The following is a 14,301-nucleotide window of genomic DNA, read 5'->3' as shown; positions in this document are numbered from 1 at the left end:
CAAATGAACCGAGAGATAGGATCTCATTTGCAAATCTGGGACCTTGCTTGGCCTCCCTAATTCACAGGTTTCCTCTTCCCCTTCCAAGTGATGCTCTCTGTAAGCCCAAGTCACTAGATGGTACTGTTGCTGTTTAACGTTGACGCCTCTGTGGGCCAGCTTTTGGGGAAACTCGCTTTTCTGCTGCGAGCTGCTGAAGGGCTGTGTCATTTGTCAGCTGCAAGTGAGGAGCCAGGGAGAAGAAGTAGGTCAGATCTGCTTCCCAGGATCCAGCTCTTGGAGGGGGAGCGGACGCATGGCAGAGATTTCATCTGCTTTGCTTCCAGCTTTGCTGCCCAAAGGGGGGGACAGGGTCAGACCCTTGTGTAAAGCCTGTGAAACCAAGGCCTTGGTCAGCTTTGCTCATGGTTAAGCGGCTCAGGCTCAAGAGGAAGGACGAGCCCTCTGCGGCTGCGGTTGGTGGAAGTTGTGTTGCATACTGACCTCGTAGAAGGAGGAAACGTGGCAAATCTTGACCACTGCAGCACACTAAAAGCCAACCTGAGGTGGGTGCCTGGTTGCACAGATTCCTGAACCACTGGGAAATACCCCCAAGCTTTCAGATCACATCTTGCCTGCAGCCCATCCCTGTTAGGAGGTCACCAACCTCCCCATCATGGATGGTAACAAACAGGTTATTGTGCTCTACTTTGCAAACAAGCCCCAGCCCTCCCAACAGCAAGGGAGAGACTCCTTCCCTGGGCAGGCAGCCCATGGAGGGCTGCCTGCCCGCCTGCCCTGCCTTCGCTTGGGCTTCTATTAGAGAGGAAAGTCAGGCCAATTAAATCAGGCAGCATTGAATCTCTAATTGACATAAATGAGACAGACAGACAGCTGGGAAGACTGGGGAGGGGAGGGAATGGGGAGCAGGTGCCCTGGATGAGAAAGAGATGGAAATCCAACCTAATAGTACTGCAGCTTTTCTTATTCTCTATGTTTATATGAGCTAGCAACATCTTGAGAAGTGTCTGTGCTCCTGCTGGAAAGAAATTAGTGAAAGAAATACAAGTTACAACCATTGTGTGGTTGATTGGGATGTTCCTAAAACCCTCTAAACAAACCCAAAGAAGCAAAAATCATCTATTTATGCAGTTAAATAAAAGTACCTGGTCTTCCCCACGCAGTTTGAACATAAGGCCTCACAGCTGAACAATTACAAACTAACTTTAAATCCTATTTGTTTAATTTTCCATATCTGCACATCACTTGACTAGGTATTTTCCCCTCGCTTTTCACCAGGGAGTGCTCTTTTTCCTTGAGCAGACCCTTCAAATATTAATTTACCCAGAACTAAGTTATTTAAATTCATACATTGCAGAAGAATGAAGCATAAAGGGGAGTCACTCACCCAAGTCCTGCACAGCAGCCCCAGCACTGCGGATGGAACCAGAATTACCAGCCCTTCGCCCGGAGCTGCCTGCCTCACCCAGGGAGTTGCCTTTATGGAAACACAAATCGGTGGCTGGTTTCTCAACACACACTTGTGGTGCCGTGCAGGTGAGCAGGGGGAGGCTTGAGGGGTACAAAAGCAAGGGCGAAAATCCCAATTGGATGCAGATAACAAGAAGGGGGCAAAATCAGTTTTGCTGTGCTGATACAGCAGCAACCCTGGATTAGCTCCTGCAACCTGGAATGAAAACAACCTGTATCTTTGTTTTAAACCAAGACAGATTTGCACACTGGTGTACAAGAACACCAGAAATGTTTTCCACTTACATTCCCAGAAACTTCTGAAGTCTCTTTCCTGAATATTTCAACACATTTTTTCCCTTCCCTATTTTCCCAGCTGGGATCATTTTTGCCAGTACAGACAATTCTTCTTGGTATCCATGGGAATTGCCTCCATAATTAACGTGCACCCAGTGCACAGATCAGAGCGTTCAAACCCAGCAGCTGGAACTAGGAGGCGGGTCTGATCAAATCTGCTCTGCCACAAGGAGAAAAGCCAGCTTTAATGACACATCACAAGGGCTCCCTACCCCTTCTTTAAGCAGAGCAGGGAAAGGGGACTCCTGGTTTACTTCCTAAGTGGCTGCTCATCATGTGCTTGCAACTCACTGAACAGAGAGTGAGGGCAGAGCGAGTGAGAGCAGAGCAAGTGAGCTGGTGGCTTGAAACTGGGGATCTGTCCTATTAAAAAGGGTCTGATTGCCAGCAATGGCACACACGATGTGCCTTCAGAATTACAGTACAGACTGCAAACATGAGCGGTTGCAGACCTCATTTTTCTCCTCCATACACGAGGGTCAGCTCGTACGTGTCTCACAGAGGAACAAATTCTCCTCTGGGTTTGCTGCCATGACCAGAAGTGATCTGTTGCGTGCATCCCCGAGAACACATGTGCAGCCAGCCAACAACTCGGGGTTCTCATGGAAAGTAAATGCACACCCAGTATGCGTTTCAGAATCTGCTGTACATAAAAGAGCTGGTGGAAGAGGCAGATGGTTGGATGGAAATTATTAATCCAATACAAGATTTTTTTACTTGTAGTTGCTGCTTCCACTCAGTGTCACAAACCCAACAACTTCTGCGGGCTTCCCTGTGGTTGACCCCCAGGCTGCGGGTGTGCCAATGGCATGGCAGTAAAACCACTCCATAGACCTGCATTTCTCTTACCTTTCTTAAGAACTAGAGCTGGGAGTTGGGGTGGGGAGCACATGTTAAAATCACAAGTAGTTTGGTGGGTGGGGAAAAAAGCGACTTTGAACAAACCATGATTTTCCTGCTGCTTACAGCAGCTGAGGACGCAGTGGGGAGCGGGGATCAAACACGGCTCCAGTCTAGACATAGCTGCAACCCCCGCCTGCCTTAGAGGTTCATTCAGCATTCTGAGGGGAATTTAGCATATCTTTTCCTTAATATGATTAAAATGCAGCTCCCTGTCCTGGGGTACTGACAAATCCTTAAATCCACAGGCATTCAAACCCACGTTACCATTTCCATGGCTGAAGAAGTAACTCGCTTTGCAAACATGGCAGCGCAGACAAGCGACGTCCTGGATCCCCGCTAACGGAGGTTCCTGGAAGTGAAGTTTGAACTCAGCCCTTCTTGTGATTCTGTGATTTGAATATCATTTTCACAAACCTTGCAAGGAGCAGATGAATGAGAGATTCCTGGCGTGGAGTCAAATGCTGCAGTAATTAAATGTTTATAAAACACTTTAAGCATGCAAAGTGCCATTATCATAGACAAGAAACCAATAGACTGTGGCAGATTGGAGCCGGGTTTTGAGGCACACCAGCAAACACAGCTCATTTCTCCCTCCACATCTCTCTTTCAGAGTTGCTAAACAGAAGATTATGGAAAGCATTACCAGGTTCCTTTCATTATAACCATAATAAGTCAAATCCGAATTGCTTTCTCTCATATGAACACATGTGATTCAGAAGATTTTCCTCCTGTAATAAATACCCGAGCAGAGGGCTGGCTGCTGGTTATCTCGTGAAGAAACCACCCCATGGGAAACGAAATTGCTGCTACTTCTGAGCTCACACATAAAACTGAAGAGGTTCCACCTGTTACAGGTTTCTAACACCATCTGCTGTTTAAAAACAAGACAGCATTTGAGCTGAGCAGCACAGCAGCTAAACCAGAAGTGACAAGTCCTGAACATATTTCAACTTGATCTTCATTATGAAGTGAATTATTTCTTCACTCAAAGACTCAGAAGCCCAAGGAGCAACAATGATGCTGTCAGCGCCTCAAAACTTGACCCTTCATCCACATTCATAGGACTGAAACTTGTCAGTGCTGAAGCAGATTTCCAAGCCATGTCTTTCCCCTCCAAAGCCTGGCCCAAAGAACCTCCTTCAATTTTCCCTCCACAGGGTGTGAAGAACTCAAAGTAAATAATTCTTGCTATTACAAATAACTATATTTACCTCTTGCTGTCTCACACTACTTCTGTACAACAGAATAAACACTTGAACCACGGAGTCTTTTACTGTTTCCTAATGAAAAGTGACACAAACTTTTGTCCCAGGCAAAACAAGAGTCCTGGAGTTCATTACGCATCTACATCAACGGTCTCCTCACCAAGGCTCTTCAGTTTTGTTGCATGTGTTAAAAAGCAATGAGCTATTCTTAATAACCCCAGTTTTCCCAAAAGTAATTGTCTAAATGGGTCCTTAGGAGTGCAGCCACCCACCCGAGGCAGTGCAGTGGCTTTATCAGCACAGATTTAGCCAAAAAATCACCCCAAATCTTCAAGCCTAACACCAAACAGAGGTTGCAGCCAGGCAAATCCTTCCCCGGTCAGCTCATTTACAGCATCACCCTCTATATGGAACGTTTATAACCCCCTCCCCACACATCATTTAAAGAGTCAGTGGCTCCTTTTGTAAGTGATCAGCTTCTTACCCCAGCACTTTACACGCGCTGCCCGACAAAAGAGACCTTTTATATGTCAATTTATTTTCAGACAAGCATATCTGAAAGGGAATTTCTCTCCGGAGTAGAATTAGTATTAATGGCAGGTGTTCAGTGTGACACAAAGGGAGGAAGGCTGAAGTTAGCTGAGCTTCAGTAGGAAGACAGCTTGATGTTTTAATAACCAGAGGCAAGAAAATGGAATGGCAGCGGCCCTCCAGCTTTCATAGCATGAATGAAGGTTTTATTCAGAGCCTCCTATGTACTTGCAAAAGAAGACCCTGAAATATTTAAAACGTTTTCTTTGCATTCAAAGGGGGATTAAATTGTTGAATATTAGATGAAAGCGCAGCAGCCGCCCCACATACCCTCACACACACTCTCAGCCACCGAGTGTTTCCGAAGCCTCCCACGTTCTTGGGAAGGCAGCAGTGGCTACGACGAGGAGCTGGTGGTACCCAGGAGGTCACCGGCTGCACATTCACTGTCCACAAATGCCTAAAGACATAGGAAAAAAGAATGACATGAACTAAGTGGAAGGTGGGGACTTGAAGAGGGCATTGGAATGAGTTGGGTGGATGTTGAAAAGCAGAGCGGTTGCTCAGTGAAGTTTCGCTAAGGGAAAGAAAGGATGATTGCTGAGAAAGTTCCTGACCTTCAGTTTTAAAGAGAGCTTAAAATAACCATGATGGGAATATCTTTCAGGCCAAAATACATTTATTTATGCTCTGCTTAATTTGACAGAGGTCAGAACTGCATCATTAAGAGGAAGGCATGACCACTTTACACAGTGGGAAGCAGGAAAACAGCCTCTCACCCGGGTCAACCTCTTTACAACAGAAAAGTTGCTGCTTTACCCCCCAAAAGGGGAAAGTTTAACCTTTCTTATACAGAAGCTGTATTACGTAGAGCTGTTCAATACTGTTTGCAGGCTCCTTGTCTATGAATTAACACGCTATTTCGGCACAGGTTAATTCCAGGTTGACTCCACTATTCGAGGCTGGATTCCAGGATTTCTGCTCCCTTGAGCTTCCGTATAGATGTACAGGACAAAATCCTAAAGGTCAAGTCAACTATTAAACACCTGAAATAACACAAGCAGTTTTCCTTGTAAAGATTTCCTCATGTATGGAAGTTAAATGTGTTTTTGTCCCTTTCCAAACCAAGACAAAGGTAACTCTATATCCTCTTTGTCCCACCTTAAAGCTGAAGGACTCAAACCCATGTGAAAGCAGATCATTGGGTCTTCTCTAAGACACAGGCTCCCCCCAACAGGCATTAGAGACCCAGCCTGCCACAGGCCCAGTTTTCACCTCAAATAATGCAATTCCAGTTAAGAAGACAGCAGTTGGTCACAACTGTATTTTGGCCAAGGTTTAATACTATTCAGGCTAAAAGCAGGAAGAGGAAAGGGTCCACCCGACCTGTTACAAACACCTCCAGTTCTCATAAAGATCAACAGGTCAATTTTTATTGAGGACTGGAATTAAAAAAGTAACAGCACTTGGTTGATTTGAAACTAAAGATCGAGACATTTTTACTTACAGATCACTCAAAACAACTTGGTTAGAAGCACCCCAGAAAGCAAAGAGCCCTCCTTGTTCACTCTGCTCTCCAAAGTGATGGAGGTTCCAAAGCTGCAGCTGCATCAAACACAGAGTTTGACCCCAGTGAGGCAGAGGGGTTTGACACTCCAGGTCTTGTCTTATGGCCAGGCTCCTGTGCCCACAGAGCTCTGCACCTGGTTGTGTCCTACACACCTTTGAGTTGTCACTCAGTGGCCTCACACCGGCACCATTACAGGGAGGGTTCAGCAAAGGTTGTAATGTTTTTCCTTGCTGGTAATTGCAACCATTGACCTTTTGTACAAACAAGCCACCAGCCAAGCAGGGGGAACATTTGGTTTAAGACCCATCCTGACACTTCAGACCGTTGAGAGAGGTTCACAGTGAGTGGTGATCACCACCAGCACGACCAACCCCGTCCACTGTTTCAGACCCTTAAAGCACAGTGTAGGAAACAGTCTGAAAATGGGCTCAAGTGTACCAGTAGGAAGATCCAGTGGGACTGGCTCCTCCTCTCGCACTGGGCACCAGGGCAGCACTTGGAATAAATAACAGAAAACCAAATTGTGACTATTTCAGCTTCTTCCTGGCTGCTCCAGGGATGAAAGCAGGACCTGCCTGGATGAGGGTAGAGAGGAGAGAGCTGTACATCTCGGAGAAGAAAATTTTAATGGAATTCTCCATTTTAGAGTAACTGGGACTAATAAAAAGGGCGAAACAAAAGAGAAGGTTTCCCCTTTAGTTATACAATCAGCCAAAAGTAGGAGAAATTCATGTGAAAACCTTTGCTGGCTTCAGTCATAGCCTGAAGCACAGGAGCTCTCCAGCCACCATGGAACCAGGGAGCATCAGCACTTCCCTGCAAGTCGGAGTGGGCCAGGGATTGATTTCTAGCACAGTTTGCCTCCAAGTGTTGGCTTCTATTTTCACTAAAGTGTCCTGAGAGTAAGAAATTCCCCTCCGCAGCCTGCATCCTGCCACCTTTCCTATTGATTCCTGCCTTACTCCGCAACTGGATCTAATTACTTCCTACTGCAAAGGGAAGTATTGCACCTGAGAGAAGGTGGTGTAATGTGCAGCCCTACCAAAGTCCTGCTGCTTTTCCCATCCCAGGGGCAGATGAGAAAGCTTCACAGCTCTCCCAAAAGGCAGCAAGAATCATTACACCAGTACAGTGTGGGGAAACGACCCAGGTTGCTTATTCTGCAGCTAAAAGTCAGTAAAATACCATCAACTGAATGACATGTTTATTGTAGGATTCAGAAAGAAACCCTGAGCTGTAGAACCAAGTTAAAGTAAAAAAGGGTGCTTTGTTTCAGAGGTTCCTGCTGAAGGAAAAGAAACCCAAAGATGGCAAAAGCAGCGGCCAGAGCAGCCCAAAGCCTCGGCTTTGCTCAGGAGAAGGTTCCTCTATCATCCCCATCTGCATGGATGACAAGCTCCCTGGGGAGTTATGGGGAGAACATGAAGATGGGAGGGCAGAGGGGAGGAATGAAACAAACCCAGTAGGTTCTGGGCAGGGGGAGCACAAGAAATGGAGTCTGAAAAATCAACCTTACACACAAGGGAAGGGGAGGGAAGTCCCTTACAAACATGAGTGCTGCTGGCAAGGAATCTGCAGGGCTGACTTTGGGAAGAGCATCCAAAGGTTCAAGGGAGGAAAAAGCCCAAAGCCTAAACCCCAAACTTGATGCAGTCTTCCAGCCACAACGGTGTTGGAAAGGATCAGTTCCAAGAAATGATGTAGCTACAAACAAATACCTGGCCCAACACAGGGAGGGGTGAATCAGAGCTGCTTTTTAGTGCCACTTGACATCAGTTATACATTCTAGTTCCCATATACACAGATGGATGTCTTTAAAAATTGACAATTTACACTTCAAAAAAGTTTTACAGTGAAGTTCTCTCAGTCCACACAAGGAGGAGCCCAGTCTCAGAAACAGGAAGGCACTTGGCCTTTGGAGAACAAGTCCTCAAGGGAGCTCCAGTGTAGGCATTGACCACCCGACCTCCTGCCCCTAGTCTTGGGTGGGTGCGCACAGCCTGGCTGCAGTCCCCCCAGCCTCACAGTGTGGTGGAAGGAAGTTTCTTCACCCGCCTCTGTGCCAGAATGGAGGATTCGATGGGCTTCAGCTGGGGGCTTGGCTTGGAGCTGTTCAGTGCAGAGTACGTGGCAGCCATCGCCCCCTTGGAGAGAAGGCACGAGAGAAGTTGTTTAGGTCTTGAAGGGCTGTTTCATACTCCTGGCTTTACAAGAGGAGGGACCAGAGTAGCCAGACCCACAAAGAAAGCCAAAGGCATCTTTCTTGTTTTGAGCAACTTGATCTAGTGGAAGGTGTCCCTGCTCATTGCAGGGGGTTGGATTAGGTGACCTCTGAAGGTCCCAGCCCAAACCATTCTATGGCTCTATTATGCTTTTTTCTGTAAATCCCCCTCCCATACTGATGGACCATTAAAGAACCTCCCTAGGTTTTCCTGTCCAAAACCCCAGCTTCTCATGTATTGCCTCCCCTGGCCCACAGCCCCTCCAACCTCCCATCCCACACTGCCCACACCATCATCACCCAACCGGCACCACTGCTCTCCAAAGAACCCAAGATACATGAGGAACCAGCTGAAGCTCCAGCCCAGACTTTGTACCTTTACAAGCTGAAGGTCCTGGTGATTCAGCTGGCTCTGGGGCAAGCTGTCCTTCTGCGTTATCCACGGGTGCTGCAGGACCTGCTTGGCTGTTAGACGCTGGTGAGGATCTACGTGAAGCATCTTTGATACCAGATCCTAGGGGCATTGTTTGGGAAGTTAGACTTTAGAAGATTTCATAGCTTTAAATGCAGAAATACCACTTGTCCACCCCCAAATTAGGATTTAAACTCAAGAGGCCAAGTTTAAAGTCCGCAGACATCAATCTCTTGTATAAAATATGGTTTTGGTAGGCCTGGGAGGTATAACACAGCAGCAAACCCTGCATGGGTCAAGCGTGAGGTTGGTGTTCTGTGCAAATAGCCACAGCTAAAACAAAGCGAGGAGAGACACATCGCTGTTCTTGGGGTAGCAGCCACACTGCTGGTTTTCTCCTCCCTTGTGTCCTTTCTCCCCAGCCTGCTTTAAACTTGCCTCTCAGTCCTTGGCTGTGCTTGACCACAGCCCTTTAATGTAACATAGATGGATATCAAACCCTACCTTGGCCATGTCAGAAATAGTGTCCCAGTTGCCTCCACTGGTATAGAACTCCCCGCTGCCTATCCGGCTCAGGATCTCTTCGGGAGTGTCACTGGGATCATTTACAAATGGAGTGCAGCTGGGGAGAGAAGAGAGAGCATTTGATTTACTGTCCTGTGACCCAGGCAGGGAGCAGAGGGAGCAGAGACCAAGGAGAAATCCAACTGTTCCCTTCCAGCAAGACAGAGGCACTTACCCTGCGAGCATCGTATAGAGGAGCACTCCCAGGCTCCAGATGTCACAGCCCTCATCGTAGCCCTGGCGTTTTAGTACCTGAACAGAACAAGCCAAGAAAACCAAGAGTGTTTGGTTCTTGTTGAGCTCCCTTCAGCTTTTGCAGAGCAGCTTGACCCCTGCATGAAGTCCATCTGCAAAACTGCTGGAGTCCAAGACAGCAACATCTTGGATTAAAGATTAGGATTCAGATCAGATTTTGGTTTCATGGAACAGAGGAACCCTTCAGGACATCAAAACAAGTGAGAAAGAAGCCCTGGTCCAGTATGGTGAGACTGCATGCATGCTCCATGGCATGCTGGATCTTTTTCTTTCTTCCCTGCCAAGATAACTAAGTGGAAAATTATCCCACCTCTTCCAACAGGTCAGGTAATCAGGATGGGAAACAGCCTAGAAAATCACTGGGATTTTGAAGCATCAGTACCCTAAGGAAACCCCCTCGTAAGGACAGTACAAGGTGGAGGACTGCACTGTAACTGCACTTGAGATCCCCTATTTGTTCATTACTACAAGTGGTATTTCTATAGTTACCTCTTCCAGGACAGAGTATGCCAGAGCAGGAGAGCACAGCCATGGGGAGGGACATGGGAGCTGAAGACACAGCAGGTCAGGAAGGTGCTCACCTCTGGTGCCACGAAGTTTGCTGTATAACAAGGAGTCATGAGGAGGCCATTCTCAGCCCTCAGCTGCTTGGCAAAGCCAAAGTCACAAATACGGATGCTTTCGGGGTTTCCTGACTCATCCACGTAGAGAATATTGCTGGGTTTCAAGTCCCTGTGAACCACCTGTGGAGCAAAGAAGGTGCCATTCTCAGGTAGGTCTCAGGGAAAGGTCTGAAGCTGCATCAGGACACTCAACTCTTGCTCTGGCCCCGCATCTGCCTTGCCAGGACAGTGGCAGTCCCGAGAGGCAGTCACTCCGCAGAGGAGAGGGATCCCAGCGCGGTGCCAGACAGGTTCCATGTGTAACCACACTCACCCCTTGGGAATGCAGGTACTCCACTGTTTTACACAGGGTGTGCAGGACGGAGCTGGCTTCCCTCTCTGAGAAAAACTTCTGTCTGAGGATTTTATCCAGCAGCTCCCCTCCTCTCATCAGCTCAGTCACCAGGAACACGCACTTCCCATCGTCATACACCTGCCAAAGCCAGGAGGAAGGGGTGGGCCAAAAAGCGTTTCAAGAGTTTCCCTTTTGTTCTTTACCACCAGACAGAAATCATCACTGCAGAGGTGGGGCTGGGGATGCTTCCCCACCTCAGAGTGACACAGTGAGCAGGGCTGCAGGGTTGCCCGTGCTGGAGCTGCATTCTGCCGCCCAGGAGACCAGCCTGCACTTCCTAAACCCAAATAGAGGGAAGTCATTCGAGTCACACTCACATCTTTCAAGGTGATGATGTTTGGATGCTGCCCATATCGCAGGAGGATTTCTATTTCCTCAGAAGGGTCTCGCTTGCTCTTGTCAATAACCTGCAGGAGTATGGACAAGCATTAGCCACAGGGGGGTGGGAAGGGGACCTGGACAAAGCAAACCAGCTGTTTGGAGCCTTGCAGAGATCCTGTACCATGTCCTCTGCTCTCTTTAGCAATAAGTTCTAGACATCCCCTAATTGCTTCATCAGGTCTGTGTCTCCAAACCCCAAAGTTTTGTGTCTGGCTTATTTGTTAAGATCTGACATAGCCAGAGCAAGTTTTGCAAAGAAAGGTGAGATACTGTCCTTCCTCTGAGAGGTGAGAACACTGCTTCCCTGCTATTCCCAGCTAAGAAACCTTGTGCAGTTACATGTGCAGCAGCACAGGAACCGTCTATTTAGGCTCTACCCAAGCAGGGAAAGCAGTTTAATTCCTGGATGCTATTTTGGTCATTATGGGGATGAACAGAAATCTAAGGGAGGGGGTGTCAGTTCAGATGGTAAATCTCAGACCTTGACTGCATATTCCATGTTGGTTGCTTTATGAATGCAGCGTTTGCACACCGAGTAGGAGCCGACGCCGATCACTTCCTTCACCACGTAGCCATCACTGAACTGGACGTTCTTGCCATGCAGTTGCTGCAAGAGGAAAGGGGAGAGCAGATGAGCTGGGAGGGTTCAGGGAAGGGTTTGTGCAACGTGATGAGTTAACTGCAACATGGAGCAAGCTGACAGACTGCTGTCTGCTACATCCCACAGCTTCTCCTCCTGCCTGGGGAGAGGGAGGAGGAGAGAACAAGGCAGATATAGGTCAGTGGGCTAACACTGTCTGCATCTAGCGTGGTGCATTCCAGTGGCACCTTTCAAACCACACATGTCCCACCAGCACGGGTCCACCTCGACAGAGGAGAGCAGAGATTCACATTGCCCTGACAACCCCTGCACGTGACAGCCAACAGAAATGAAAGAACAGGATGGCAAGAACTCAAACCAGACCCACACCAGCCTCAGGCTTCCTGTTAGCTCAGCTCCCACACACCCACGCTGGGGTATTACTGCGGCTCCCAACAGTTCTTCCTCTGTCCCCACGTACCTGTACAACCGAGTGCAGAGGTGACGGGGCTGGTTTCACCTTGACATCCTCCATCAACCCAGTTGCCACGAAACTGAAGCCTCGGAAGAGCTGATGGGCTCCTGCACTCGGGGGGACACCTGGGGAATCTGCAACAGGAGTTGAGGGACAAGATGAAGAGGGCAAGCCCTGTGGAAGCAGGGAGCTCTGGCTCCTCTTTAGTCTATTCCAGACAAGAGCCACACCGCACAGCACCAAACTCCCCTTTAACACCCATGTACACATCTGGGTCACCTCCTCAGTGCTGCAACCATTGGCAGCATGAGCAAGAGGCAGACCTTGCCCCCCTGGCACCAGCAAACCGCTGTCGTTTCACACAGGAAACTCTGGCCTTGTGTGGATTCCTACAAACCTTTTGGTGTACGTGATGTATATTCTGTGTCAAAATAGAAGGTGTCATCTGGCTGCCCCACTGCAGGCTTGAAGGGGGGTTTGATTTCTCTGCGGTACAGCTTCTGCAAAACAAAGACAGCTCCAAAGTGCTCCCACAGGTCAGTGTGCCCTCAGAAGGGTGCAAAGGCTCAGGAGGAATGAGGTTTTGCCAAAACAGAAACAGCTCTGTGGCTTAGCATTTACAGCTCAGCAGGTTGAGGGAAGACTTCATGCCTGGTGAGGCACTTGGGAGTCAGCTTGTGGAGAACTACTACAAGTTCCATTAAATCAAGAAAGAAAAGTGATCTATCTGTAACTCAGCCCCACTCCAAAAGCAGTGTCCATACACTATTTATCTCACCAGGTCCTGCCTCCTCCTAACTCCCATTAGGGCTCTGCTGGCACACACCTCTACAGGGACAGCCAGAGGAGATGCTCCAGGAGGACGTTTGTATCCCAGCACTCTCCCAAGTAGCCTTTTTAAAGTGCTCCTTGAAGCCAGACTTTGAAAGAAGCCTCACTGGCATTGCTGGGCTCAGTCGAGGAGCTGCTGGGTGCCTCGAAAGCATTAGAAAACTGATCTGCAAAATCCCTTACCAAGGAAGGGAAAACAGGGAAGAAACACAGCGATGCGGTAGGGCAGGGAGTTGGCCATGAGCAGTTGGGAAATGGTGGTTCAGTGATCACTCTGCTTCTCTGTACAAAACAAGGTATGGCCTCGCCACAAATGCTTCCCTAATTCCTTCCCACTTTGTGCAAGACAATCCTTGTTGTGCCAAACCCCAATTAAAACTTGCACCTTACTGCTCCTGAGAAATGAGCACATTCAAACCCAGGTGAGATCATGGGCCGCTCAGGTATGGAACAGTTATTCACAGGACAAACAGGATTTTAGTTCTGGGAAGGATTATTGGAACAGATGGAAATGGAGATTAGAGGCTCTCCCATAGCTGGGCAAGCATCATGACCGTGTTATTATTGCAGCCAGAACTGCACTGCTGGCGTGGAGCAGTGAGGAAGTTTGCTCTTAGGTTTCTGATACTCACATTCCAGTCAATGGTGGAGTAGAAGGAATGGCGCTTGATCTCTTCTGCTCCATCTGGTCCAGAACCTGGAAGATGCACCCATGGAGTGTGTTGCATTAAACCACAAAGCGAAGGCTGATACCACGTATGCAACACAGCCAGGTATTACAGGGAGCCTGGCTGTAATTAAATGAGCCCATTAACCAAGCACAAGCACAAACATGCTGCTGACCCAGGAGGACGTGAGAGGCCCCGATAGAGCATCAGGTGCATTCAGAAACCCCCACAACTGTCTTACCTAATCTGTTGGCTGGGTTCCTTTTGAACAGGGCTCGCAGGAGGCTCTGTGCTTCAGCACTCAGGAACTGTGGCATGCCCAGCTTTGCTCTGGGGAGGATGTTATGCAATTGGTTGCAGGTTTGGAGAAGTCAACCCACAAGCTGAGTGCAGCACCTCCACCCCCAAAAGTACAATCATCTCTTTGGCATTTCTACTGCACCCTTCAAACTGACTGCAGAAACAAACCCACTTGCCAAATAATGCCATGAAGTTGCGAGAGCCCCCAGATTGCAACACGCTCAGGGAAGGAGCAGCAGCTCACCTCCTGCTCATACATGAAAGAGAAGCCCCTCTTACTTGAGGATGAGGGTCATCGTCTCCTTACGATCCTTCCCCTGGAAGGGCAGCGAGCCCGTGAGCATTTCAAACTGGCAGGGAGAGAGAAGAAGGGGAGGTCACGATGGAGCAAGACTGGGGATTGCACAGATCCCACTGCACCTTCATCTGGGAGCTCACCAAAGCTTGTAAAGAGCTTGCAAGGGGTCAAAAGCCTAAGCTCTTAAAAGGCAGCTGATGTGCTTTCTCAGGAGGAGCTTGGTTCGCAAGGTTTGCTGGAGAAACACGTTCAAGCCCTCAGCTTCAGGACCTACCAGATGGTGG

The 14,301-nt window shown here is 48.4% G+C and overlaps 1 protein-coding gene across 6 annotated transcripts in view; it reads right to left on the bottom strand.

Moving 5' to 3' along the window:
- Positions 1–7,202: 7,202 nt before the first annotated feature.
- The window catches only part of RPS6KA1 (ribosomal protein S6 kinase A1), a 328,808-nt gene continuing 321,709 nt past the window's right edge, over positions 7,203–14,301 (bottom strand). For all 6 annotated transcript variants that reach the window (XM_061449873.1, XM_061449868.1, XM_061449871.1 and 3 more), the window contains 13 exons: positions 13,999–14,069; positions 13,661–13,749; positions 13,384–13,448; positions 12,318–12,420; positions 11,927–12,054; positions 11,347–11,472; positions 10,802–10,891; positions 10,404–10,562; positions 10,049–10,210; positions 9,388–9,464; positions 9,153–9,270; positions 8,613–8,750; positions 7,203–8,159 (listed from right to left, as the gene is read on the bottom strand). In XM_061449873.1, the coding sequence (XP_061305857.1) occupies positions 8,037–8,159; positions 8,613–8,750; positions 9,153–9,270; positions 9,388–9,464; positions 10,049–10,210; positions 10,404–10,562; positions 10,802–10,891; positions 11,347–11,472; positions 11,927–12,054; positions 12,318–12,420; positions 13,384–13,448; positions 13,661–13,749; positions 13,999–14,069 (1,449 nt within the window). In that variant the 3' untranslated portion in view covers positions 7,203–8,036. The remainder of the gene's footprint in view (positions 8,160–8,612; positions 8,751–9,152; positions 9,271–9,387; positions 9,465–10,048; positions 10,211–10,403; positions 10,563–10,801; positions 10,892–11,346; positions 11,473–11,926; positions 12,055–12,317; positions 12,421–13,383; positions 13,449–13,660; positions 13,750–13,998; positions 14,070–14,301) is intronic.

Source organism: Pezoporus flaviventris, unplaced genomic scaffold (assembly GCF_033815535.1).
Source record: "Pezoporus flaviventris isolate CSIRO_AGI_PZ_B2104156 unplaced genomic scaffold, CSIRO_AGI_Pfla_v1 ptg000008l, whole genome shotgun sequence".
In the NCBI taxonomy this organism is placed as follows: Eukaryota; Metazoa; Chordata; class Aves; order Psittaciformes; family Psittacidae; genus Pezoporus; species Pezoporus flaviventris.
Note: the sequence above shows the minus strand (reverse complement) of the source record. Positions and strands in the feature narration are given on the sequence as shown.